General features: G+C 52.2%; 1 protein-coding gene across 3 annotated transcripts in view; it reads right to left on the bottom strand.

The window, feature by feature from the left end:
- The window catches only part of TNFRSF21 (TNF receptor superfamily member 21), a 36,516-nt gene extending 10,393 nt beyond the window's left edge, over positions 1-26,123 (bottom strand). Inside the window, exons 1-4 of one of the 3 annotated variants that reach the window (XM_075414949.1) lie at positions 26,041-26,123; positions 19,264-19,918; positions 17,036-17,533; positions 1,149-1,414 (exon numbers count right to left, since the gene is read on the bottom strand). In XM_075414949.1, the coding sequence (XP_075271064.1) occupies positions 1,149-1,414; positions 17,036-17,533; positions 19,264-19,918; positions 26,041-26,082 (1,461 nt within the window). In that variant the 5' untranslated portion in view covers positions 26,083-26,123. Of the gene's footprint in view, positions 1-1,148; positions 1,415-17,035; positions 17,534-19,263; positions 19,919-25,097; positions 25,878-26,040 lie in introns of those variants that run through there. The other 2 variants (XM_075414950.1, XM_075414948.1) reach the window with 2 other exon arrangements.
- Positions 26,124-27,699: the final 1,576 nt, after the last annotated feature.

Below are 27,699 nucleotides of genomic sequence, written 5' to 3'. Positions count from 1 at the left end.
AGGACACACCGGGGCGATGCTTGGCACGCACAAGCCCAGGATTCCCTCCAACACGTCGAAACCTGTGATTTCACGCTATAGTTATGAGGGACCAAGATATTCGGTACATTAATGTAGTCATATGGGATATGCAACACGGTCCCTCTTAAGGAGGGAAGTCTGGGATGGTCAAAACACGATTTGAGAATCCCCTGCCCTAACAAACACTCTGCCCCACAAGCTTTGCTATACACGAAGGTCCACCTTGGCAGGCCCCCACCAAGTGCCCAGAGAAGTTTGCAGGCATCAAAACGTTCTCCTCTGGGTCTGGCTCACTGCTGAGGCCAAGGGGAAATGTTTCATCAACTGGTTTAGGGGGAAGACCCTGCCCTTGATTGTCCCCACCTCCATCCATGTGTCATCCCATTGGCTTTCACATTCAGAAGAAGCCTCAACCATCACCTTTACAAACACTTCCAGAAGCCACCGAATTATCAGAGCCAAAAAATCAAAAGCACGCTGACAGGTAAGGCAGAGGGGGCCCAAACGAATTGCAAAGGTCACCGAGGCACAACTTACACCCAGCTGAAACCCTACTGCAGCAATTTTCTTATTCTCCCAAAATATGAGACAGCTTGTTTCAAGGCCAGAGCTGCCAAAGAAGGGCAACAACTCCAGCAGACAGCAAGCATGGATTCCCTCAATGCCACCAGTCACCACCTTGGAGGAAGCAAGTCACTGCTCCACAATGGCAATGTTCAGTGCTCAACGATGCTTGGCCCTTCTCACAAAAACCTGGGCACTTAGTTATAACATATAAGAGCAAATTTAAAGGGGGATGCTTTTTCCTGTGTCCCCAACATGAGGGCTCAAGTACCAGGTCCTCCTAGTGACCTTAGAAGATACACGCAAACCACAACACGTGGTAGTCACGGCTTGTCAAAACTTTGACAAGGTTTTGAGTAAACTTTGACAAAGCTTTGCTCAAAAGCAATGTAAAGCTTAAATATAAGCCGCTGAGGAGCTCCAGAGGGAGATGGAGTCCAGCTACTTGGCTACCAGCTAAGCTCAAGGCCACAGTCGGGTCCCATCCACCTACACGCTCGCCATGGCCAAACAAGACATGCACCGCAACAGACAAGAGCACGCGAAGCCCAGCCCGTCTTTACTGGTGTGGTGTCCTCCATCAGGCCTCGGATCTTCTCCACCACGTCGTTGCGGCGGTGCTGGCGGAGGGCACTGATGAGCTGGGCCAGGCTGGCCTCGGGGCCGCGGATGGTCCAGTGCTGCAAGGCGGCATAGGCGCGCTCGTGGTCAGCCGCGTAGCCGTTGGAGAAAGCGGCCACCTCGCGCTCGCTGGCGTTGCACAGGAACTGGTAGATGTCCTTCCACTGGCTCCCCACCTGGGCTGCCACCAGCTTCAGGATGTCGATGCCTGCGGAGCAGAATAGACAGAGGTGAGGCACGGGGGTCTGCAGCCTCTCGGCATTGCAGGTCTAAGCTTTAACAAGGCTTTTGTCATGCCCAAATAGCCATGATTATTTTTTTTTTAAGACCTTTCATGAGTCCAAGCTGCAAGGAGCTCCGCAGACAATCAGCATCCATAACGTGCTCAACACCTGCTATGCAAGTAAAGGGTGACAGACCCATGGGTTGCTCCAGTCAAGGCACACGCACTCTAAAGTTAACCATATTAGTTTAACCATAAAATTTCCTGCACTCTTTGACACAGGAAAACCGTTGGTACTCAGCCACGGCATGGCTGCAGGAGCAGGGGAGATGGCAACACGTTCACCCGTATGCCTGCATCGCAGTTACCATTTCGAACAGGAGCTGGATGAAGAGGTGAGTCACTAAAGCGTCTCTATAAAGATGAATATTTCCATAACAGAGCACCTGTAGCAGCTAGAATCTCATTTAGAGCTGTTTCCAGTTCAGACCAGTGGGGTGACTCAGTTAGGTGATGGGAGATCCTGCACCAGGTGAGCGTTGGGCAAATGCAAGATCTGGTATGGGATCTGAAGAGTGAAAAGGCAGAGCTTCCCCCAAAAAAGCCCTTGAGACCTGTTGGTTCAAGACGGTGAGGGTTGCCTCCCTTTAGCTTCGGGGGCAATGCAAAAAGCACGCTCATCCCTGGGTCTGCTACGAGATCAGGAGTTAAACCCTCAAATAACACCTCTTCCATAGTAGCTCATTAGCCTTGTTTTATCAAGCCAAACACCACCCAGTTTTAAACCACCACACGAAGGGCTGACATGTGTGAGTTGCAAAGATAAACTCACTTTTTCCAGCAAGGTAACCACACCTCGGGTTTCCTCGCGAGCCAGCAAGCCTCCATCGCTACAGGGACTATTTCTCCTTCCCTCTGCGGGCACGACAGCTGTGTCAGCAAAAACAGCTGCTCTTTAAGGAGGAGTATCATAGCCAGGGTCTTTCCCACTGGCCTAAAATTTAACAATTTCTAATACAGTTTAGACCAAGCCTCCCAACTGCCCCTCCAGATCACAGCCCTGACACAGCCAGATTGATACATACACATATATATATATATATAAAAAACCCAAACTATACAGCTCAATATAGATATTAATATATCTCTTTTTATATACATAAAAACTATACAGCCTGACATAGATATATTGATCTCTTTTTATATAAAAACTATACAGCCTGACATATATTTATATCTTTTTAATATATATGTGTATGTGTATATATAAAGATATATCTATTTTTATATATTTCTATATATGATATAGATTTTTGTATGTGTGTACATATATACACATATATAATTATCTAGTCTGATACAGATATTTTTATATGTTTATATATGTGTATATATACACCTATTCTTTTATATCTCTACAATATGGATATTTTACATTTGTGTGTAGATATATGCTTATATACACACACACATATATAAAAAAAAACCCTATACAGCCTTATATAGATCTTTTTGACCCAAACCCTTCTCACTATTAAAGCAAGCTTATCGAGCCCTGCTGCGCACACACCTCAGTTTCACTTCCGAGCCAGATAACGTCGCCATGACCCCACGGCGCTCAGAGCATCCGCAGCCGGTGTTCGACCTGCTCTGCCACAGATACGCCAAAGTACAAACCCCGTTGTGCACACCCCTACCCTCCTCCCACCGTAACCACCAAAGCTCCCTCCTCCCCAGCCGATCTATGGCAACGTGCGTGGACTATGTCATACGGAGATGTGAGGGCTGAGGTTTCTCCTGCCGTAAAAGCTCAGCCCAACATGGGGGATGCAGCCCACCCAAAAAACAAATGAACTCCAGGGCTTGGTTTTAACTATGAAGAGGTTCAAGGGGGGGGGGACACGACACTGGTAAGGAAAAAAAAAAAGTGATCTTCATTATTCAGAATAAGCCCAAGACAAAGAAAACGCTCTCCAGCATTAAGGAACAGGAAAAGGCTGTGAACATGCTATTGAGATTTATGACGGGGCTAATTATCTGAGGCACACACAAATATGCTGTCTCCCATCATAATTCAACACAATAGCAGGAATTACGCCTCGTCTTGTTAATTCTTCCCGTTACTCAGACGAAGACAAACCCCTCTCCCTCGATGGCCTTTGCACCCACCCGGGCTGGCCGGCAGCCCTGCGCAGGAGGGACAGGCAGCCTAAATCACGCCGGCAGCCAAGCCCTGCGCCTCCAGCTACCACACACCCGTGTCAGCAAGAAGCCCAAAAGCCAACTCAGGTTTGGAGTCAGGTCCTTTACACCAGCAAATTCAACTGCTTTTGGCCTAAAAGCAGCAAAATGCCAGCTTTATACAGCCGACTCTTCACTTTATCACTCAACCCAGGGGGAAAGAAAAAAAAAAAAATTGTAATTCTTGACTTTGAGGGTAGAAAAAGCTCTGCAAGGCTTGTGCACGAAGGTAACAACAGCAACGCAAGAGGGACGAGCAGGTCTGGCGCTGCCCATTATATCTCTATATCTAGATATATCTCAGTGCATAAGTCATCAGCCCAGAGCTTTTTCTACCCTCTTGTTCAGGGATTATTTTTTTTTTCCCCTGGGTTGAGTGATATATAGGTATACAGATATATAGACAATGCTGCCCATTTTTACGTATATATAAAAAATAAAATGCTGCCCATTTTACACTGAAAATGAGCAGAGCTGGGTGCCCCGGACAGTGCTGCCCCACGGTGAGACGAAGCGCCTCAGCTGGGAGGGAGCATTGCCCACACCCACTCCCGACACACGTCAGTCGTACAGAAGCACAAACACATAATCTGCTGTTTTATGACCCCTGCGCCTCACGTCTAGTCCTCCTGGGAAAGGAAAAACCCATATACTACCTGCTCCCATCTAGGTATTTAATGCTGATAAATCCCAGTATTTACAGCTGCTGTACTGGTGAGAAGAGTTTTCAGCCGGTCTGAACTTGATTTGCACCAGTTTTACGTGGTGGCACGACATTTACGTCCTAACGTTCTCACCCAAGATTTATGAGAAAGCGCTCATGCTCCTATTGACATTTTCAAGTCTAGTATATTTAATCTCAGCATTCAATAAAGTGGCCCCATAAACATGTTTATATCCCTTGGCAATAATATCCCAGGGCACAAGAACACACCAGGCAGCAGAGGACTTAATGGCGCATAATAATCTTTGGAGAACAAATGTTCCATTAAAAACGAATTTGGAAATGTCTACCTTAATACTTTAAGAACCTTAAACTCATTTTCTTCCAACTATTAAATGAATTTAAGCCCCATATGTTTGCCACATCCACTACAATATTGTGCAAACAAAACCCTAAGGAGATATGGAAGAGACACAGACGTGAGCGCAGATTTGGCTCCAGTCAGTTAGAAAACCATTGCTCCCTCTGTTCTTGAAAAATAAGATTAAAACCATTACATGACAAGTTGTGGCTGCATGCTGCCAAGTATTACTGCTCAAGCCATTTACAGTAACTTAATTCACTTGTTCAAAACTAAAATAAAATGTTAATGCTCCTAATAAGCTTACAGTCCTACAATTTCCATTTTTCCAGAAGCCCTACAACTTACTCTACAGAGCACTAATAGTGCCGGAGCATCCCACTGGGATGGGCAGGTGCCTACCAGGTCGCATGGAGCAAAAAAAACCCAGCTCCACCTCGGGTCTTGGGTCCTACCTGTCCACTGAACCACGTGGACCTTCTTCCATCACGCCCATCTGCACGCTGAGGCTGGAGATGACGCTTAAAGCCCTCCAGACCCCAGCAATCCCGAGTGAAATGGCCGAGCCAAGTGAGGACGGTGCTTCAACCCACCCATTTCACGCTTCCCACGCGAGGCTGGCCACAGCCACTTCGGCGCGATGCTAAAGCTGCTCTCGGCTTGCAAATACTGGAGAACCACCCGAATCCCCTTCCGTTTTTAACATGAGCCATGGGAGAGCTGTCACCACCCTGCTGCTAATGCAGGTGGCATCACCACCCTCTGCATCACCATCAGGGAGTGTCATCATTCATCACCCAGCTTTGGTCGCCTCAAGATGCTGGAATTAAAGAGAAGCCCTTGCTGTGAAATCCCCACAGCTGTGTCCAGCAGAGCTGCACATGCTGTGGCCATGCTGTGCAGGCAATGGCAGCATTTGAAGGATCCAGGACATTCATGAGTGTCTTGGGTACCAGGACAGGTGGCATTTCAACTGCGATTTTCTAAACATTGCAATTGTCTAAGTGTTGTGATGGGCTACTCCACGCAACCACCTAATATTTTAAGGAGGTGATAACCACAGAGCAATGAAGAAATCCCCTTCAAGCCAGGACACAGTCAACATGTTGTGCACAGGCAAATGCGAAGCCCAAGGGTGGATGTACACACATGGGAACACAGGCACAACCAGGCATGTCTACAGCCAGAGCAGAGACAAATGGAGACAAGTCTGGAGACAGACAGACACCTGCAGAGCAGCACAAGCAGACAGCACTGGTGAATACACGTCCAGCTCATCTATGAAGACGCTGAGCTGAAGGGAGGACCTTTCTGGAAAGGCAGAGCAGGTCTACAGACAGGTCTCTTGCCTCCAAGCACACTGGTCACCTCCACCCCAGTCTACCACATACCCACCATTTCAACCTATTTCAGTGACTTCATTTGTTTATTTTGAACCTGGTTCAAGATTTTTCCCACCCATTTCCAGCTCCTTCGGATGTCTGCTGCCTCACTGGGGTACACAGTTTAGCGTAGACAGAGCAGTCACTCCTTCCATTCCTGAACATCACCAAGGTGGTCATCACACAAGCGCATGGGACTCGGCTGAGCTTTAACAACCCTCCTAAGCTTGTTCTGGACAAGCCTGACTCACCTCCTGTAGCCCTGCTACTCACAGGCTGGACACAAACCCAGTTCCTCAGTGATCACTGTTTGACCTCAGGCAGGGCAAGCAGCCAGTGCGGCGTGGGGCCATGACCAGCAGTGCTGGCACACTTAAATACAGTACCTGCAAGAGACAGTTTCTCTCCTCTGCCATTACTTTTTCACATCTTCAAGCAAACCGAAGAAGAGTGGAAGAGCTGCCCTGCCAGAAGGTTACACCCGAGCACCTGGCAGCAGATACGGTAAAGTCTAACCACAGCCTAGCCACAGAGGAGTGTTGGTTCCTTCCTCTCTCCACCCTCTCACAAACAAAAAGCTGTCATTATTTTCATTTTCGGAGTTGAAGCCAAACGTCATTGGTATTTTTCACAGGAGTGCTTGTTGAGAAGAAGGCGCCTTCAATGGAAAATCTCTTGCTCAAGCCTACAGAGCCCTCAAAGCCATGTGTCCTCCCATCCCACTAATAAGGCAGGGACACATCACAGAGAAAAGGATTAACACACCACCAGTTCAAGTCTTACAGGCTGTACTATACAGCTGGGAAGCAAACTCAGGGGATCCTCCAGGACCCGTGGCACACACAGTCTCATTTATTGAGCAGCTCATCTGTCCAGGGTTCCAGAGCCAGCTTTGTGCACTTTCAGAAAGGCTGGATTTCAGCAGACTCCACGCTCCAGCCCTTCATCAGCAGGGAGAAGTCCCACCAGTCCACCCATGACACCTGTGGGAACTGACCTCCATCATCCCAGTATCAACCTGAGCTGGAGCACCTGGAGCTTCCACCACCTACCTACTGACACAGGTATTCCGGAGATGGACAATATTAATTTGTCCTCCACATGCAGTGACAAATCCTGACTGTAACAGGCTGGCTGGATTTCGACACTTGCACAGAACTCGAGGATGAAGCACCACGGGTGGAGAACACAGCCCAAGGGCACATGCAAGTCAGACAGGAGAACCGCAGTGATGCAGCCCAACCCTCCCCTACATTCAGATAAAAGCTCCGAATCACTGCAAACCCAGCTCTGTTCCCGAGCTCAGCCCACCTACCTCCTCCAAATATCCTCCTGACTCATGCGAAACCCAGCCACAGCAGCCTATTTTTACCTCTGAGCACACACGAAGAGCCTGCATGTACAAGCGAGCCAAGATGCGGCACCAGTTGACGAGACACCACGGCTCAGCCAAACCAGAGTTCAGAAATGCCAAATGCCTTTCCAAAATGTGAAAACTTCACCAACCTCTGCCAAAAAGGAGAGGATATTGGAAACTCACTTCTTCCCCCCCACGTATAATTCAGGTCCTAAATTAGGAGGTTTGGAAGATGTCCAAGGTCATCAATATCAGCAGAGGTTGGGGGATGAAGGGACTGAGAGCAGCCCTGAGGAGAAGGACTTGGGGGTGAAGGTTGATGAGAAGCTCAACATGACCGGACAATGTGTGCTGGCAGAAGGCCAACCATACTCTGGGCTGCATTCCCAGCAGTGTGGGCAGCAGGGTGAGGGAGGGGATTCTGCCCCTCTGCCCCGCTCTGCTGAGACCCCCCCTGGAGTCCTGCGTCCAGCTCTGGAGCCCTCAGCACAGGACAGATCTGGAGCTGTTGGAGCGGAGCCAGAGGAGGCCCCAGCAATGATCCGAGGGCTGGAACCCCTATGCTGGGAGGAGAGGCTGGGAGAGCTGGGGCTGGTCAGCGTGGGGAAGAGAAGACTCCAGGAAGACCTGACTGCAGCCTGCCAGTACCTGAAGGGAGCTTATAAGAAAGATGGAAACAAGACTTTTTACCAGGGTCTGTAGCAACTGGATGATGGGCAACAGTTTTAAACTGAACAAGGGCAGATTTAGATTAGACATCAGGAAGAAATTCTTTATTACGAGGGTGATGAGGCCCTGGCCCAGGTTGCCCAGAGAAGCTGTGGCTGCCCCCTCCCTGGCAGTGTTCAAGGTCAGGTTGGATGGGGCTTTGAGCAGCCTGGCCTAATGAAAGATGTCCCTGCCCACTGCAGTGGGACTGGACTAAATGACCTTTAAAGGTCCCTTCCAACTCAAACCTTTCCATGACTCTAACAAGAGCCTTTGTCTGGACAGGAGGAAAGGACACACTCACGCAGTCTTGTCAGTGATTTGTCAGTTTTCCCATGGAGGACAGTGCTGGCATCAGACCATCCCAGGAACCAGCGATTCACATCCTCAGCAAGTGCTGTTTGGGCAAACCACTAAATTGTGATGTTTGGTGGGGGTTTTTTAAAAAGAAACAACAACAAAACAAAACTCTTGGTGGGCAAGGAAACCGACTCCTGACAAACACTGCCCACACACTCTCTGTAAAACAACTCCAGCAAACCAGGCAGTCGAGGAAGGTCTGTGATCAGCCACACACGGTTACAAACACGTTTCAGACCCAGGAACCTTGGGTCAGCACCAGACAAGACCTCGATTCCCACCCCACCCTATGTGGAAGTCACCCCTATGACAGCACCTTTGGCCCAGCTCTCCCAGGACCCACGTGAGCTCCTGCCCATCACCACGGGACGCTCTCAGAATCACAGAATTACAGAATGGTAGGGGTTGGAAAGGACCTCTGTGGGTCATCTAGTCCAACCCCCCTGCCGAAGCAGGGTCACCTACAGCAGGCTGCACAAGACCGCGGGTCTTGAATATCTCCAGAGAAGGAGACTACACAACCTCCCTGGGCAGCCTGTTCCAGGGCTCCGTCACCCTCAGAGGGAAGAAGTTCTTCCTCATGTTCAGACGGAACTTCCTGTGCTTCAGTTTGTGCCCACTGCCCCTTGTCCTGTCGCTGGGCACTACTGAAAAGAGCTTGGCCCCATCCTCCTGACACCCACCCTTCAGATATTTGTAAGTATATATTAGGTCCCCTCACAGCCTTCTCTTCTTCAGGCTGAACAAGCCCAGCTCCCTCAGCCTCTCCTCGCAGGAGAGATGCTCCAGTCCCCTCACCATCCTTGTAGCCCTCTCCCCGCCTGTCTCCATACGCTGGCATCGAGGACCTGCGGAGGGCATCTGCTCTTCCTTCGGCTTAAAAGGCAATGGCTAGCATAAGCATTTTATGTAATTATTAAATTTTAAATGGCTTTTGTACAGTTAATCTTCATTATAACCCTCTCGGACAGCTGGCAACCCTGAGCAAGCAGGGCCATATAAATATCCGAGCACCTGCAGACACCAGCCCGAGGATTAAACTCACCTCCTGCCTTTTTTCTGCCCCCCAGACAAAGCCTTGGCGAGCAAGGAAAAAAATCTGCCCTGTTATCGGAGGAGTTATGTGCGAGAGCCTTACCGACATTAGAAATCACAGCCCTCTCGGCACAGAAACTGGTGCCGGGCTTTTGGCAAAAAACCCCTGGCCTCGGTGTGTTTTTCCACCCGGACAACCCTCCCCTCCCCGCAGAGCTGCCCTGCCTCTGACGCTCAGCCCTGCACCTTAGCAAGCGGGCACAAATCCCAATCCCTTATTAAATTAATCCAGGGGCCACCTAGGAATTTTCACCATGGGATAGCTTGGTGGGGTATTTTTTTGTTGTTGGTTTTTTTTTTAAAGCAGAGAAAAACGTACCAGCTCCACACGGCCCCGTGCCCATTGCGGATAGGTGGCTCGTGTAGCAACACACATTAAAAGTGATCAAGCACCCGTCTTCAGGCCTGCTAATACAATAAGGCTCAGGAGCAAGATGTGATAAACCCACACATGATTAGGTTTCCTCCTCTCCAAGCAAAACAGCAGCCTCCCTCGACTGCGTTTTCCAAGGCTGCCTTTCACCATGAAGCCTTGGTCGGCTCCTTCATACGCCCTTTGGAAACCACACAGCTTCCCAAAAGGTCAAGGATGAGTTTGGGGCAAACTTGAGCAGAGTTTTACGTTGATCAGTTTGAGGAAGATGGTGTTTCGAACTCCTCAGCTGCCAGCCCAAAGTGGCCGCAGAAGAGCTGCGCTGCAGACGAAGGGCTGCTTCATCCCACCCCGAAGCGGAGCATCGCGTCCGTGTCGGAGCAAACGTAGCACGAACCGCAGAGCTCCCACCCAGCCGAACAAGCTCCGGTGAGGGAGCACCCCTGCTCTAAGGCTCAGCAGTACAACAGCATCCGTATTGCTCGTGGTGCCCAGCACCCATCCGCCCCTTCCCATTTAACAAGCTCCCTTTCTGCCTGGGTCTCACTTCGCAGAGGCGGACAGGCTGACATTAGAGGACCAGCAGGCATCTGAGGATGGTTAAGCTGCAGATGCCAGAAGAAAGATTGCACTCAGAAAAAAAACCCAACACTCAACACCTTTTGCCTCTCCGTTTTGGCAGGCAGACAGACATTAATCCCTCATCTCATGCTCTGCCTGCCAGAGTCATATTAGAGTTTGCACACAAGCCCAGGGCTGCTCCTCCCCAGGCATAACCATAATTACCAAATTATCTTAGCAGCGATGGGCACAGCTGCCCTCCCGAGACGCTGCCGGCCACCTGTGGGCTCGGCACAAAACCCTGAGGCCACCACAGCTTGAGACTGGTGAAGCTTTTAACCCCATTGCTCCTCCCCAAGCCCTGCAGATGTGCAGAAGCGACAGAGTCCCCAGGGGTGCATTTCCACAGCAGCTCCTCCACCCTCACCCTGCCTCCCAGCACAATGCTCCTGCCACCACGCTGTGACCAGTTCAGGAGCCGATCAAAGGGAAAAATAACCCTACAAAAAAACCACAACAGACCACAACCCACTACGTGGCTTTCATCTCATTTACCCTTATAAGCACTACAGAGGGGTCCCTAAAGAAGCATCCAGTGCCAGGGAGTCACTCCGTAGACCTGCGAGTGCCTTCCCTGCAGCTGGGTGTCCTTATTTAGGGTAGCAGCCGAGAAAGGAGTGACACCAGGCTTGAGGAAGAATATCTACTGCTGGGTTGTTCCCATGCAATCGCTTACCCTCATTAGGTGATGGACCTACAGAGAAGATTACCGCTATGTGCAGGCTTCTTTACTCAATGTGCTGTCTCTTTAAAAAAAAAAAAGTAATCAGGTAATTTTGCTCTGATAAGCATCCTCCAACACCAAACATCAATGAGTATCTGATTCCATGTGAGGACAAGCCTGCAATGACCTGAGATGTCCCGATCACAGAATCACACAGAATGGTAGGGGTTGGAAGGCACCTCTGTGGTCATCTAGTCCAAACCCCCTGCCGAAGCAGGGTCACCTACAGCAGGCTGCACAGGAACTTGTCCAAGGAGGGTCTTGAATATCTCCAGAGAAGGAGACTCCACAACCTCCCTGGGCAGCCTGTTCCAGTGCTCCGTCACCCTCAGAGGGAAGAAGTTCTTCCTCATGTTCAGATGGAACTTCCTGTGCTTCAGTTTGTGCCCATTGCCCCTTGTCCTGTCGCTGGGCACCACTGAAAAGAGTCTGGCCCCGTCCTCCTGACACCTACCCTGCAGATATTTAGAGGCATTTATAAGGTCCCCTCTCAGCCTTCTCTTCTTCAGACTAAACAAGCCCAGCTCCCTCAGCTTCTCCTCACAGAAGAGATGCTCCAGTCCCCTCATCATCTTTGTAGCCCTCCGCTGGACTCTCTCCAGCATCCGCTGTATACCACCAACACACCCGTTGGTCATATTCATGTGGGAATGCTTCAAAGCTGCAGCGCAGGGTCAGGTTCTCCATGGCATAGCATTTTCCAGCAAGGATCTGGTCCCTCTTCAACACCCTCACCAACTTGCTTTAGAGCAGATCGAGCCTGACACTGGTCCTACAGAAACTGAGCTGCAAGCCAAGGGCTATTCCCCAGCCAAGATGATCCTGGCTCCCAGCGTGCTGACAACTGGGCATCCCAACAACCGAGCAACCAAGCCCGTCAAATCTCGACACTTCTCTTTCCAGCATCACCCCTCAACTCCCCACTCTGTTCTTGAGCCATTTTCAGTACATGCTCTTCTACCTGCAGCCAAGCCTCAGCTCCATCTCAGTTCTACAGAACAGATTATTTCTCTGATTATTTAACCAGAGGCTTCCTGGCTTCGCTCTCACCACCCAGGGCAATAAAGTGCAATTACCAGACTTCAAGAAAAACAAAAGGGAAGTGGCATCTCATGCCAGGCCAGTGCTGCCAAGATCCATTCTTTGGTCTTTCAACTCAAAAAAAAAAAAAAAAAAAAAAAAAAAAAAAAAAAAACCACCAAAACAAAAAACCACCAAAAAAACCCACCGAACTCTCTTCTTGCCTCTCTTACCTAAAAATGTAATATTTTACACAGTCTTTGCCTTTCATCCACTGCTACTCAATGAGTGAAAGTCAAAGGCAACACTATCAGCTATTTCTACAAGATCATTTCAGGCCCATCTTCGTGTTTGGCACAGATTGATGCCAAATTTGGCATTTCCAAGACTTTCAAGAGACAGTCTTCTAGTCTTCATTTTATTACAAGCTCAATTCCTTGCCTTTAGCAACGGCTGAAGAAATTCAATGGGTATTCGCTAAAATAAAGGGATCGTTTAGAAGAAGGCGCTCCCAGTGTGTAGGCTGCTCTTGATCTTCTAAATGAAGGTCGCCATACAAGGTTAACACCACAGAGCGCTATCAGCCCAGTACCTGTGTCATTCAGGCACCACACTGATAATTTCTTCAGAAATCTTTGGCAAACAGCTTTTCCCCTTTGAATTCGCATCTGCAGGACTGGAAAGTAAGAGCCAGCTGAAGCAGCAAGAGGTCCAGCTTCTCCAGCCACAGCTGCACCATTGGTGTTGCTCCACCTTCTCGATCCCCTGTAGACGAGACCTTGGGGCTCTTGGGAGAGCCCTTGCTGCGGGGACGGATACGGGGACAGATGTGGAGGTAGGCTGGCTGCTAATGCAGGCCATTAGTCATTGCTGGCTCTTCCCAGACCTCTGAACCGTTTAATCCAGCGAGAATCATCAGCATTTCCCGCCTTGGCTGGAACACATCCACGATAAGGACACGGGTGTAGTTTTAACACCAGCCTCCCAAGCTACTGCTATTTGTAGGTTTGGGCTGTTATTTAAGGGATGTATTCTGACTAGAGAGAGCACGGGGCATGGACACCAGCTCAGGGGAAGATGAAGAAGAGGAAAATGCCCCATGACAACAACTGCTGCTCAGGATCACACAAGTATCTCAACTATTTAAGCAATTCAGTATATCATGTGCCATCAGCAACCCAGCAAAAGTTTGAGCCACTGCTCCCACCCTAAAAACCTCCTCTTCTGGGAAGAGGCCCATTGACAGTGAGATGCCTTTGCTCCAGCACTGAGCAGCACTGGTGCCACCTTGACCATGCTTCACCCAGAACTGATGGCCTTAAAGAAATTGGTAGTAAAAATCAGAAATAAAATCCTTCAAACAGACAAAGCTGTGGATGGCAGCTGTGCTCCCAGCCAGCATCATGGGAGGTGCACCGGGTGCCCGTGCAAGGGCAGCCACCCAAGCACAGATCCTCCAAATGCCTGCATCAGACCTGGTCTTCCCTTTCAAAGGTTAAAGCTGTTTACTGAAAGGATTAGGAGGGAGGAGATGGTAAACTAGGAGGAAGCGGGGGAAGACTGTGCGCAACAGCTACGTACACAGGCTTTGCCCTGGCAATAAACACGCCCCAACCCCTTGCTGGCACGGCCAGCCAACGTATAGGTGGGGAGGTCATATGGATATCAGCACACTGACAGCACTGGACCCCAGGGCTTAACCCGCAGCCCCAGAAGTTGATTTAAACCTCATTGCCTGCACTCTATACCCCTCGTGCAACCACAAACCAGGCTGGCAGTTGAAGACCTGGGGAGCGGCTGTGGTCCTCACATCTATGGAGGCTTTACTCTGGCTGCCTACCCTGGAGGGATCTGCACTAGCAGCACAGGAGGGGAAAGATATCCTCTCTGCAATAGCCTGAAGTTTGTTTCTGGCTGTGTTCACCCTTGTCTGAAACGCTGCTTCAGAACAAAGCACGATTTGGGTACAAACACTGCTGGAGCAGCAGAAAGCTCAACCATGACACTGCTGCTCTGCAGTACATCTTAGCTGTACAGGTAGTTATTAAATAAAGTGTCAGTTCCTCCATGGCACTACACCTTCTCTTGTTTCAAGCAAACAGTCTTAAGAGCCACACGTTTCAATAGGAAAAGCAAAGAGGGATTTATACACCACTGCGGAGCAGAACAATTCCCATATCTGACAGGACAGAGCACCCACCACCAAGTAAGAACTAATGAGCAAGGCCCTTCTTCCATATCTGACATGGCAGAGCGCCCACCACCAAGTAAGAACTAAAGAGCAAGGCCCTTCCAGCTAACGCATCGTGACTGAGGCAACACCAGAGCGGCACTAAAAGCAAGACAAAGCATTAACTGGTTTGCGCTCGTCTGTCTGCTTCATTGCACAAAGTTCAACTGAGGACATTCAGAAGCAGGAGGAAGTCATAAAGCCACCCATGCCAACACGGAACCAGCGTGACTACTGCAAGAATGACCGCGAAGGATGTGCCAAACCGCCCAGCCAGGAGCCCAGAGCAACAGGACAATTCTACCGGGCCAGTTTATCACCTAAGTGTGGTTTCTGCTGTTACATCCAGCTTATTTCCCAAGACAAGGGGAAAACTTAGCAAATACTTTGCAAATTTGATGCACTAGCTGAATCTGGCTGTTAAAGGACAACAGAGGACTGGAACAACCCATCTTGAGAAGCACAGGACGACCCACGAACGATGCTGTCCCCCAAAGTATGACAAGATCTGGGAGATGGGGTTACACCCAAATAGGTACCACAGCCTCGTTGCTCCCCATGTACCACTTTCTCTTACCCGCGTGGTTTCTCTAACCTGAATCACGCTTGGTGACCAAACGCCCAGCCCCGTCCACGAAGGCAGCTCTGATGTGGCCTCCAGTAGAAGGGCCAGCTGCAGCGTTGACATTTCGGCATGGGGTCTGGAACGCCAGGTTAGAAACCAGAGCTGCACCCACTCAGAGCAACTTGGTCTGGTCCCTGCACTCCGTCACTCCTCACCCTGTTTAGATTCAGCCACTGCTCTGAGATAACAACACTCGCTGCTCCAAAAAATATTGAAGTGAGAAATTCATGAAACTGATATTAAGGTCATGAGGAAAAAAGTTACTACAAGTTAGTAACAACTAGCCGCTTTTGGCCAACGAACCATGGCCAAAGCCATGTGGTATTTCTGGTAGCGCCCACAAATAAGGATGTTTCATAAGGTTCTGCAACCCCCTTGCAGATCACTCACCATCGCCCCAAGCACCACGCTTTGGGTACCACAGATTTTAGGGACAAGGGAGTGCAGGGGTTACTGGAAAAAGTAATCGCAAAGGAAAAAAAGCTCAAGAGACTGCACCCCAAGAATTCAAAAGAGTTAAAAGGAAAACGTTCAGCAGCACAAACACAAGAGAAGGCACAAAAATAATCCCAGCAAGACCTTACTTGTTCTGTAAATGCATTAACGAAGTCAGACAAAGTGTAGGTCTACTAATCAGCAGGAAGGAGAAGAGAGCACATTACAGAAGACGCCCTACTCAAAGCCGTCTTTGCTTTGTACTTAAGCACCCCAGAACGACTTTCATGGAGCACTGATCTCTCCGAAACCTTTCAATCTTTTTTCAATCCATTATTTGTTTGGCGGCCTCCCCCTTGTTAAATCTCCTCTTCTAAAGGTTCACTGTGAACAAATGTTTAAGGTTGAGCAACCTCAACCTAAAGTCAGGACTCGTCCGTGCTGTCTGCACAGGATAAGGGAGATCAAAATTGCCACTATAGCTTTGAAGAGGAAGAACCATGCATCCTGCTACGGAGATCGCAGCTGCCTGGCGCTCACCTTCATGCCACCATTAATTTATCATTGATTTTTACAAATTTCAGTTCAATGACCACAACAGGTCATCTTTAAAGTCTCATCAAAAAACTGACAGCAAGTCATCCACCAAAAGAACAAGAAAGGGGCTCTATGCAACCTGATCTAGTTGAAGATGTCCCTGCTCATTGCAGGGAGGTGGGACTAGATGGCCTTTAAAGGTCCCCTCCAACCTAAACCATGCCATGATTCTGTGATGAAAACACTACGAAGCAGAACCTCCAGGAAGACTTCACAACACTCATGGAGCTGTACGCCTCCACAACACAGCCTCTAAGGTCAACCTTCCTGGCTCCAGCGTGGGCAAAGGACTGGGGACACATGTCAGCAGTCAGGATTTAGGGTTAAGAACCTGAAATTGAGGCACTGCCAAGAGGTGGGGGATGACTCAGCCTTCTAGAAACAGACAGACTGAGGGAAAAAGGATAACAGAAAAGACAACCAGACCCACATCTGAGTCAACGAGAAAATAAGGAGAGAATGAATGGGGGGGGGGGGAGACAGGGCCAGGGGACAGACGGAGAAAGAGCCTTCATTCAAGATCCTTCTACCAAGGATGGGTGGGAAGGAGGAGAGGAGTTGGGATGAGCAGATGACATTCCCTCCATTAACTCCTCCTTCAGGAGCTGGGACACACCATGGCAACAGGGATGGGGAGAAGACAAGGGTGAAGAAACATCTGAGGAAACAGTGTATGGGGCTTTGTCCTTGCTATAAGACCCAGCAAGTCGGAAAAGCAAACAGTCACTGGACATTGGGGTGGCCCCTCCAAAGCACCGCGTGGGACAGCACAGAGGACGCTACTCCCTGCAGCCCCCAGTCGCTACTGCTCACCGTGCCCGTTGCAGTAATAGATCCACTTCTCCCTGTTCTGTGTGGGGGTGGTGGACTTTTTCATAATAGCTTTCTCCACAATGGCACTGGGATCTTGTCTGGGTCCCTTCTTCAGAGTCCGTGAGCTCTTCCTGACGCTGCAGACGACGATAACCACCAGGACCAGCAGCAGGAAGAGGACGATCATCCATGGCAAGTGTTCATTGATGTCGAAGTGCTGGTGGACGTTCTGCGGACCTCGTCGGGGGGGCCTGTATGGGACGCTGGACTTCTCGCCCCCTGACATCTCCAGCAACGGCTGCTTCTCCAGCGCTCGGCTGGTCTGCTTGTGCCGGTAGCTCTGCGCCTGGCCAGCAGTGTTGGAGTCCGCAAGGGTCCCACGGGCGCTGTCCGTCTCGTTGGCCGAGGTTTTGTTGTAGTAGCCCACCAGCTCCGTCGTACCACTGGATGTTTGTGGCACAGGAGAGGGGACAACATCAGGAACTGAAGAGTTCAAACCTGCAAAAGGAGAGGAGAGTTCAGTGTCACAGCACCGGAGACCCGATACGGCATCATGTCACAGTCTAGGACCTGCCTGCGCACCTGCCTGGCCAGCAGACGGAAACCCAACGCCAGGCAGCTGGAAAGGGAAGAGGTGAAACGGAGGTTTGGCTCTGGGAACGGATGGGTACGGTTACAGAGGTAGGGTCAAGATAAAATTGACCCTTGCTGGTTAAGGTTAGTGGTAGCTCTTTAAAAAAAAATGAGTTATTAAAGGCATGCTGTCAATCTGTGTTTGTCCCACACTCGGTATTTCTCAGAAAACCTGTGACTTTGAGGGAGTTGAGTTTTCTTTCTTGGGTTTCTGAACATTAGTTTTACTCCGATTGCAGATTGTGGTATTTGGGCTTGAAACACACAAAACTTTGGAGGCTTAGTATCCCTCTACTGGGTTTCGTTAAGGAAGCACAAACTTCTTTAACAGCACTGCAAGCAGCTGTAGATGAGTCAACTACGAAACAGGTTACTGAAGCAACAGAAGCAACTCCACTTCCCTCTAAGAGCTACTTTCCATCTTTATTGAGTTTTCTTCTCAACCAGGCGCTCTCAGGTCCCAGCCAGCTGCGTGACCAAAGCCTGGTGAGAAGAGGACGGGCTGTTGGAGGCAAAAACTGGTGCCTACTTTGCAAATTCAGCTTTTGAAGATCAGGTCTCATCCCAGTTGAGCCCAAGAGTGGGTGTAACCATCTTTACCCTGATTTTGCCTCTGGCTTGGTTACCCAAAACACTGACCAGGATACAGACAGGGAAAACACTATCTTTCACCTAATTGTCTAGAGCCGATTTCAAAGTCCAGGGCACACCCTCTTGTCCTCTCCCAACGACACACTGACGTCATATCAAGCTTTGAGAGCTAACAAAGGAGAAGCACTGGGAGTCTACCACCGTCAATGCTTCGCTGCTATTGTGTTTACCAAGTCGAGGGTTCAGGCCATCAAAAGTTGCATTTTTTAATTAAAATGCCTCATCTGAGACACTGCAAGGAAGCTGCTTCCCAGTGAGTGCTGAGCATCACCTCAAATGGGGTCCTAAAGCACCACTGCAACCAGCCACAGCTAAAGCACCTCGATAAAGACTGTGATGATGTGGCATTTCCAATTAAGTGAGAGAATGGCAAACTCAACCTAGTTCTCCTCACCGGTGATAACTAACAGAAAGCTTAGAGAGTGAAGAAAAAAAAGTTATGAGACAGCCTAGGCTCCTGGCGAGCTGCTTCGACAACAGTTGCCATTCAAACCAATATGCTGGCACAGTACAGGGCGAAACGTAGCAGGGCATGGAAGCAACAAATCCACCAGGGAAGGAGTCTGGTGGAGCGAAGCTCCTCTCTCTCCTGGGTTTTCCTGCTGCATCCCAACTCAGATTTGCCACAAACGCTCAAAGACTTGTGCCAGCACAACACACAGACGGGAAAAGAGGCTGGGGAACACGATGTCCTTTCAGTCCAAGCAGTGGGACAGCCAGGAGTCCAATCATGACTACAGTCTCAGTGAAAGTGTTATTAAATTTGGTTTAACATAAGTGAAAGCAATCTGATGCACTCTGGAGTTGCCTTCTGGTCAAGAAGCAAAAGCACCATCCACTCTTTAGACCAGGCTGCCCTTTAACAGCCTAAAACCAACCCTGACTGAGGCAGGAACGCAATTCCATGACCAAAAACACGTTTGTGTTTTAGTGGTAGACATTACCTTTGGGAAGATGAGTGGTTGGTGGAACCTCATAGGGCTCTTCACCCGCTTCGGTGCTTGACGAAGTCAAAGACGTGTTCGGAAGAGACGCTGGAGAACCACAGACGTTGTCACTCTCCTTTGTCCCCGGCTTGATGACCACCATGTTTTTCACAGAGCAGTCAGTGTATGTTTTGCACTTCATCACACTAGAAGGCACATCAGAAAAGGTACCACGAGGGCACGGCTTGCACCTAACGTCTTCCGTCTCGGTTCCTTTCTTGCGGACGCCCCAGCCGACCGGGCACACCGTGTAAGGGACGCAGGTGTCGTTTGTCTGAAACGTACCTGACAGGCAAGTGCACTCGCGGTCAGTCAAGGCAGTACAATGAGTTTTCTCAATCATTGGCAGTTCACAGGGTTTTCTACAAGGGTGGCACCGCTCTATGCCGTTCTCATGCCTAGTAAAGGTCCCATCCGGACAAGGGTTGCACTCTCTTAAGGTACTCTTCGTACAAGGTTTAGACACATAGGTTCCTGCGGGACATTTGTCGCAGATCAGCTCTTCGTTGGTGGCATGGTCAAAGTGGCGGTACTTGCCAGGGGAGAGGCTGATGGCATTCTGCTCGGAGGTCTGCTTTGACTGACCATCAGCAGTGCCAAGGAGCATGAGCAGCTGGAAGACAGACGGGAGGCGTTAGTCAACAACAGCACGCGACCAGAGCCCTCTCTGCCAGCGATCCCTTGCAGGATCACGGAGCACATCCCGGCGATCCCTTGCAGGATCACGGAGCACATCCCGGCGATCCCTTGCAGGATCACGGAGCACATCCCGGAGATCCCTTGCAGGATCATGGAGCGCATCCCCACGATCCCTTGCAGGATCACGGAGCACGTCCTGGAGATCCCTTGCAGGATCACGGAGCACATGCCGGAGATCCCTTGCAGGATCACGGAGCGCGTCCCCGCGATCCCTTGCAGGATCACGGAGCACATCTCAAGGCTGCAGAGGTGTTTCTACCTGCAGGGCAAGGAGCTCAGCAAAGTTGGGGCAGAAGAGAACCGGTGCAGTGGGCAGCACAGTCTCTGGACCCATCGCCAGCTACGATCATAATTCCTTAAATTTGACACCACGCTTCTCGGCGAGACTAAGCACCATTTACACTGCAACCCTCCCAGGGCGGTAAATACTGCTAATTGTGTTTCAGCGGTACGTGCTACCTGGCCAGCCCAGGAGAATTCAGACCAGCTTTGCATTTCAAGGCTGAGAGGCTCCAGCACGAGCCCGGCACTTGCTGAGCAGACAGAAAACACACGCAGGTGGCAGCCCTGACCTGTAAAACTTTCCTCCTCTGTATTTACTAATCTGCACTTGTTCAAATAGTTCCTTTTCTAAGTGACGCAAACCAGGACGAAATCCGAGCTAGCAGGCATTACCGGACTATTCCTCAGCCCTTCCATGGGTTCTTATGGCCCTACACAAGCATAGGGTCTGGGGAGACCGCAAGGGATGGTCTGCTTCAAGCCTCCATCCGCATCTGAACCCACTTTAAACCAGACGCATCAGCAACAGGAGTGAAAACCCAGCGGTGTTTTTCAGCTCTCCGAGGGGATCTGCTGTAACTCAGTTCCTCATTGCATCAGATGCAGGTAAAAGGTCTCCAGTTTTTAGACACCGAACTGCACCCAGCTTGACCAGATGATAACTACAAATCTGTTTATCTCTGCCTATTTCCAATCCCAGGGCTTTATTCCCTTAATTCCTTTGCATTGAGGCTGCTCCGTCCCCAAGAGAAGCCCCGTCTACTGAGCAGGACCTCCACTTCCTCCAGAAGACCTCTGGTTCATGGACTTAACGTCAGTCATGCCAGCAGAGACAAGACACCAAGAACAAAAGGCACATCAAAAGAAAGGCTGACACAACCTCATGTAGCATCCTACGCAACAGAAAAAACATCTCCAAGCAGCCGCAGGCTGAGGTCGGAGGGAGACAGAGGAACGAGCCAACGTCACCTTGAACTTCCAAAGGTGCTTTCCTACCCTGAAGGTAAAAAAGACCAGAGACCCTAACGCTTTTCAGCGGCACAGCCAGGCACATAAATCACTGGGAGATGTTATACCAGCCCTCGTTTTCCCTCTGCTACCTATTCTGGGCTGTCAGCCAGCAAGAACATATTCAGAAGAGGGGGGGGTGGAGGGGAAAAAAAGCCTCCCAACAACATGACTCTGCAGAAGGCACATCGCGGCAGAGCCGCAAGCCGCGCCGCGTCATTTTTGGTGCAGTCTCTTGCTTCCTGGAAACACACAGCGCATTTCTGTTTCACCTGCTAAATTATTTGCCGATCGGGATTTGTACAAAATGCTTCATTTTTTTTTTTTTTTTTTTTTTTTTAATGTTTCTTTTCCCTTCTCCCGCAGCAGCAATTACAGAGCAGGTAGAAGCAGGCAAGCCCGCAGGAGTCGACGAGGATCCTGCAGCGGCCGGGCTCATCAAAACAAAAAGCGGGGTTGCCCTGGCAGGCGGCAAAGGCTTACAGGATGCGTTTTATTTTTCCCCTCCCCTAAGACACGATTTCACGAAGCGCTTAGCTGGCTCTGAGGAAACCTGCCGCCCTGTAATCTTCATGACGCAACCCTGAATTAGCAAACCAGCCGCAGCAGGATCCGGCCTCCCGAGGCGGCGTGGGGGGTCACCGGCGTTCCCCGGGCCCGTGCCGAGCGGGACCGGGCGTCGGGAGAGGCAGGACAGGCAGCGGCTCTCCTGCCTCGCTGGGGACGAGCTGCTTGCTGCCTTCTCAGGTCCTGATTTCTCCCTCTGCATCCAGCTGGAGCTCAGGGAGCCCACGGACAAGCCCGCGACAAGCATGTGCCACGGGTCCCATCCTGCTCTGAAGCATCTCTCCTACGAGGAAAGGCTGAGGGAGCTGAGCTTGTTCAACCTGAAGAAGAGAAGGCTGTGAGGGGACCTTAGAAATGCTTGTAAATATCTGCAGGGTGGGTGTAGGGAGGATGGGGCCAGACTCTTGTCAGTGGTGCCCAGTGACAGGACAAGGGGCAATGGGCACAAACTGAAGCACAGGAAGTTCCGTCTGAACATGAGGAAGAACTTCTTCCCTCTGAGGGTGACGGAGCCCTGGCACAGGCTGCCCAGGGAGGCTGTGGAGTCTCCTTCTCTGGAGATATTCAAGACCCGCGGTCTTGTGCAGCCTGCTGTAGGTGACCCTGCTTTGGCAGGAGGGTTGGACTAGATGACCCACAGAGGTGCCTTCTAACCCCGACCATTCTGTGATTCTGATTCTTCTCACCTCCAGCATCTTTCTGTCACTCATCTGGGTGAGTACAGCCAGAGGGACCTGCACTAACAGCACTAGTTTGGGGGTTTTGGGCTGATTTGTTTTTTTTTTTGTTTAAACCTTATCTCAAGCACAGCGGCACTGGCGCTTGCAAACATCTCCAGATCTTCAGCTGCACACACACTTCCAAGCTTAGGGACAAGAGCATGTCCCAGCAGGGGAAGGCTAAGCAGTACTGTGCATCTGCTATTTATTTGGATTGGTGTTTCTGGTCCTTAAAAACACCCAGTTGCTCGGGATTCGTGGCTGGCACCACTCAGATCTCTGGAAGAGAAGGCCAGGAGCAGGAGGACATCTTCAACAAGAAGGGCTGTCTGCTGCTTTGGTCCCTCACCCTCCGGGCTGCCCAGCAGCACGCAGAACTAGACCTTTCTGGCTGAGGCACCCAGTCTCCACGGCAAAAGCAACAGAATAATGAAGTGAGCTCTGCTCAGCCACTGGATCTCAGTTCATCACTCCAACTCCAAAGACAGTGTATAGGGTAACAAAAAAACACAGAAAGAAAGGAACTGGTGCAAGGCACCACTAAAGAGCAGATCTGGTTTCAAGTGGTTTCGGTGCTGCTCTCTGTGCCCAGGGCAGGAGCAGCTCTCGACACGAAGGCAAAAGGTCCAAGCAGGACGGGGCGGCCACGATCCCAAGGAGCATCCCCAGCCCAGCATCGACGTCCCACACCGCACGGGTAAAGGTGCTCCCCAGCCGCTCCCACCTACTCCATCACCTGGAGGTTTTAGGGTGCGAGGAAAGCAGACCAGGCTGGGGAACGCTCTCATTTTCACCTCCCCACATCGGGGCAATGGCTCAGACCAGCAGAACTTGGCGCTCGGCTGCAAAGAAACCCTCGGAGCAGCAGCACCCCGCAGGCGACGTGGGCACGACCCACCTTCCCACCGCCCAGCTTGATGGCTCCATCTCCACGGTTGCATCTACGCCGTGCCTCCAGCATCCTCTAAATAACTGCAGGCTGCAGGAGAGACCCAACGGGCACCTCAACTGGAACAGTCAAGAGCTTTTAGGGGGCCAGAAGCTTCCCGGGCACGTGCGTGGGGACGCGGCAGGGAATACCACGGCTCATTCAGGACCCAGACCCACCCGGCGAGTCGACGCGCCAGCAGAAAGTTGATGGATCAACAGGCGCTTGTGTCCTGAAACGGGGTGACACCTCGAGACAGTCTACGTCTCGGGCTGCGTACAGCGATGCCCTACGGCCAGCCCTGCAGGGAGGCGGCAATAAACCTAAAAAATAAAAAAAATGAAAGAAAAAAAGACAAAAGCCAGCTAAACGCAGGGCATTGAGCCTAGCAGAGAAGAGCAGGAGCAGAGAGCTGTCAGCGAGCAAGGACAGACAGTGCTGAACTGACACTCTGGGAACCATTTTTCAGTAAAACCTGCAGAATTTGGTAGAAGTGGCAGCTGGCTCCATGGCAATGCCTCGACAGAGGCCGGGGACAGGCTGCACAGCCGGCCACCCTTCCCGAAGGTCAGCTGCACCCTCCGCCGACCAGCACCGGGAAGTCGATTGCCACATTAAAAGAGAAAAAAAATAAAATAAAAATTATAAAACAAACCCAGAAAGACAAATAAACTGGTCTGGAAGTTTTACGGTAACTTTGCAGACAGGAGGAGCCCATCTCCTGCCCCACTCACTGTAAAAACAATCAAGTTATTCAGAAAAAAATTGCCAGCGAGGAGAGCATCGCAGAGCAAAGCAAACTTCTGCTTCTTGCCACGGGACGGGCTATTTCAGCTGGCGTGGGGTTTGTGAAACGGAGAGTGTGGGGCTCACCCTGCTCAGCAGCCCCTCCACCACGTCCCGAGAGCGAAACACGGGCAGCCGAGCGTGCCAAAACGGCAGCGCCGACCGGCACACCCGGTCCCCGTGCAGGAAAACCCAGCAGTTACTCCTGCGGCCAGCGCCGACCAGAGCCCGCAAGCGTCCCCGGCAGCCAGGGTTTCGCTCCAAGCAGATGAAATCCTCCACTCTCCTGAAAGCCCCGAGGTGACGCCGTGCTGGTCTGAGGTGAGGGCACTGGGGGAGATGGTGGAAACCTCGCAGCAGCCGGTGGGTGCCTGAAGCCCGCGCTGAGCACGGGAGACCACGACCAACACCAGCCTTAGGCGACCTATCGCTCAAAAACAAAGCGCCGGGCAGATTTGGGTTTGCCCTACCAGTAAGAAACCCACCAACTACCGATCTGAACGCGCTCCCGTCACGCTGGGAAGACGTTAACTGCTCGCGGGGCCAAAGGGAGCTGCCCAGAACCGTGAAGATGAAGACGTCAGGTGAAGGGACGCTGGCCAGCAGCCAAGGGAGCGTCCCGCCAGCTCACCAGCAAACGGGAATCCTGTCTCGCAGCTGGCTTGCCCGTCGCAACCAGCACGCGCGCGCACAAGCAACGCAAACGCACCCTTCGCTCAGAGTCTCAGCTTCATTTCACGAAATTGCCGGTGTATCTCCCTACGCGTTTACACGGGTATTTTCCTCCCCGCTTCCCTCCATACCCGCCGTTCCCGGCTGTCCTCCAGGATCCCGGCTGCAGCTCCGTATCTCAAGCTCCCCGTCAGCATCTCGTCTCCCAGGCGCGCAGCAGCACTCGCCTCTCCGCGCGGGACCCCGGCTGCTCCGCCGCTGCGCGAAGTCACCCTTCGCCTTCAGAGCGGCCAGGCTGTTTCCCAGCTAACGCTCCCCCAGCTTTAGATTATTTTTTTGTTTGTTTACTCGGATTCCTGCCGAGCCAGCCCCAGCTCGCTAAGATCCACCTTGAGTTCAAGAGCAAGCGCGCTCCCCCGTTACACAACCCAGCCGCAGCAGCTGCGGCGAGCGCCCGACACGCCGAATCACCGTCTCTTCCCCCAAAAAAAGACGGGATGTAGCCCCAAAGGGGCTGCCCGGGGAAGGGCCCTCCGAGGGAAGGTAAACGTGGGGGTGAACCTGCTGGAAAACATTCCCGGGTTAAGTCAGGGCGGCTGCTCGCAGTTAGCGGCGGCGAGTTTTGGTGCCCGTCCAAGGAGTGGCAAGAAAGGCTGGTGGGGGGATGGATGGATGGAGGGATGGATGGTGGGATGGAGGGATGGAGGGATGGACAGTGGGATGGAGGGATGGAAGGAGGGACCCCAGCCCAGTGCTGAGCTCTGGGGGCAGGACTGGAGGCGAAGCCAGGCTCCGCTCTGCCCTGGGGCGCGGCAGAGCCCTGGATGAAGCCCCCCGGGGAGGATGCGAATGGCAGCAGAGAGGCTGGAGCCGGGGACGCCGCACCCTGGCCGCTGCCAGGCCGGGGGGATGGGGGGAGCATCGGGACCCGCAAAGACACGCACCCACCCCACCCCACCCCCCCACCCCCGCGGCAGCAGGCAGCACGCGCCCCCGGCCCCGCACTGCAGTACCCCCCCCCCCCCGCTCCGCCGCACCCGCAGGGTCGGACCCACCCCCCACCCCCCCCCTCACCGTGAGGAAGCCGACGCTCCGGCACGCCGCGGCGGCCCCCATGCTGGCGGCCGGGGCCGCGGGCGGGCGGGCGAGGCGGTGCCCGTCCGGCCGCGCTGCCTCAGGCGGCGGGGCGGGGGGCCGGCGGCGGCGGCGGCCGGCGGCGGGGAGGGGGGGGGCCGCCGGGGGCAGGCGCCCATGGCGGCGGGACCGGGGAGGGACGGGGCAGGGGGGAAGGTCCCTGCCTGCCCGCCGCGCTCCCACCTGCCCGCGGGGCCGCCGGCTGCGCGCTGCCGCGGCGGGGCGGCGCGCACGTGGGGCGGCGCGGCGGGGCGGGGCGCGCTTGGTGGCGTCACCCGGCCGCGCGCGGCGGCGCGCGAGGGCGCCCCGCCACACCCCGCCCGTTGCATCCCCCCGTCCCGCAGCGCCGAACCCGCCCCAGCGCCCCCCGCCGTGCCCGAGGGTCTCCGGCCAGCGCCGGGACGCGGGGCGGGGGCGGGGGTCTCAGCGGCCACCGGCAGCGGTGCGAGCGGGTCCGGGGCGGTGCGGGGACGGGGCTGGGAAGGCTGCGGCGGGAGCCCAGGGTGCTGCCAGGAGACAGGAGCGGGGTGGGATCCAAGAGCTGACCGGGAGGCTGGGGTCGGGGAGGCGGGAGACCCTCGGTGAGGCTGGTCAGGGCCTTCGAGGTTTCGGCGCATCCTGCGGTCGCTCAGCCCCTCGGGATGCACCAGGTCACAGAACCACGGAATCACAGAATCACGGAGTGATGGAATCACGGAATCACAGAATCATGGAATCACGGAATCATGGAATCACAGAATGGTAGGGGTTGGAAGGGACCTCTGTGGGTCACCCAGTGCAACCCTCCTGCCAAAGCAGGGTCACCTACAGCAGGCTGCACAGGACCTTGTCCAGGGAGGTCTTGAATATCTCCAGACTCCACAGCCTCCCTGGGCAGCCTGTGCCAGGGCTCTGTCACCATCCAAGTAATGAAGTTCTTCCCTGTGTTTAGATGGAACTTCCTCTGCTTCAGTTTGTGCCCATTGCCCCTTGTCCTGTCACTGGGCACCACTGAAAAGAGTTTGGCCCCGTCCTCCTGACACCCACCCTTCAGATATTTATAAGCATTTCTAAGATCCCCTCTCAGCCTTGTCTTCTTCAGGCTGAACAAGCCCAGCTCCCTCAGCCTCTCCTCGTAGGAGAGATGCTCCAGTCCCCTCATCATCCTCATAGCCCTCCACTGGAATCTCTCCAGTAGCTCCTCATCTTCCTTGAAGTCAAGGCATGATACAGTTCTCTCTGCTTTGCTGGTTGTCTGTTGAGGAAAACATTCAAGCACCTGATTTCCAAAGCCTGCAGATTCATAGAATCACAGATAGGTTGGAAAAGGCCTCTAAGATCATGCAGTCCAACCGTCAGCCCAGCACCACCATTCCTACTAAACCATATCCTGAAGTGCCACATGTACACGTTTTTTGAACGCCTCCAGGGATGGTGACTCCACCACCTCCCTGGGCAGCCTGTTCCAATGCCTGACCACTGCTGACCAACAGTCACCTTCTGGAGGCATCCTGAAGGCAGAGGAAATGGGAGGGTTTCGATGCCGCACCAAAGCGAACAGTGCAGAATCCCCGTGAGTGACAGAAGATCTAGATTTAGACTGGATATGAGGAAGAAATT

This window comes from Opisthocomus hoazin, chromosome 2 (assembly GCF_030867145.1).
Source record: "Opisthocomus hoazin isolate bOpiHoa1 chromosome 2, bOpiHoa1.hap1, whole genome shotgun sequence".
Classification (NCBI taxonomy): Eukaryota; Metazoa; Chordata; class Aves; order Opisthocomiformes; family Opisthocomidae; genus Opisthocomus; species Opisthocomus hoazin.
Note: the sequence above shows the minus strand (reverse complement) of the source record. Positions and strands in the feature narration are given on the sequence as shown.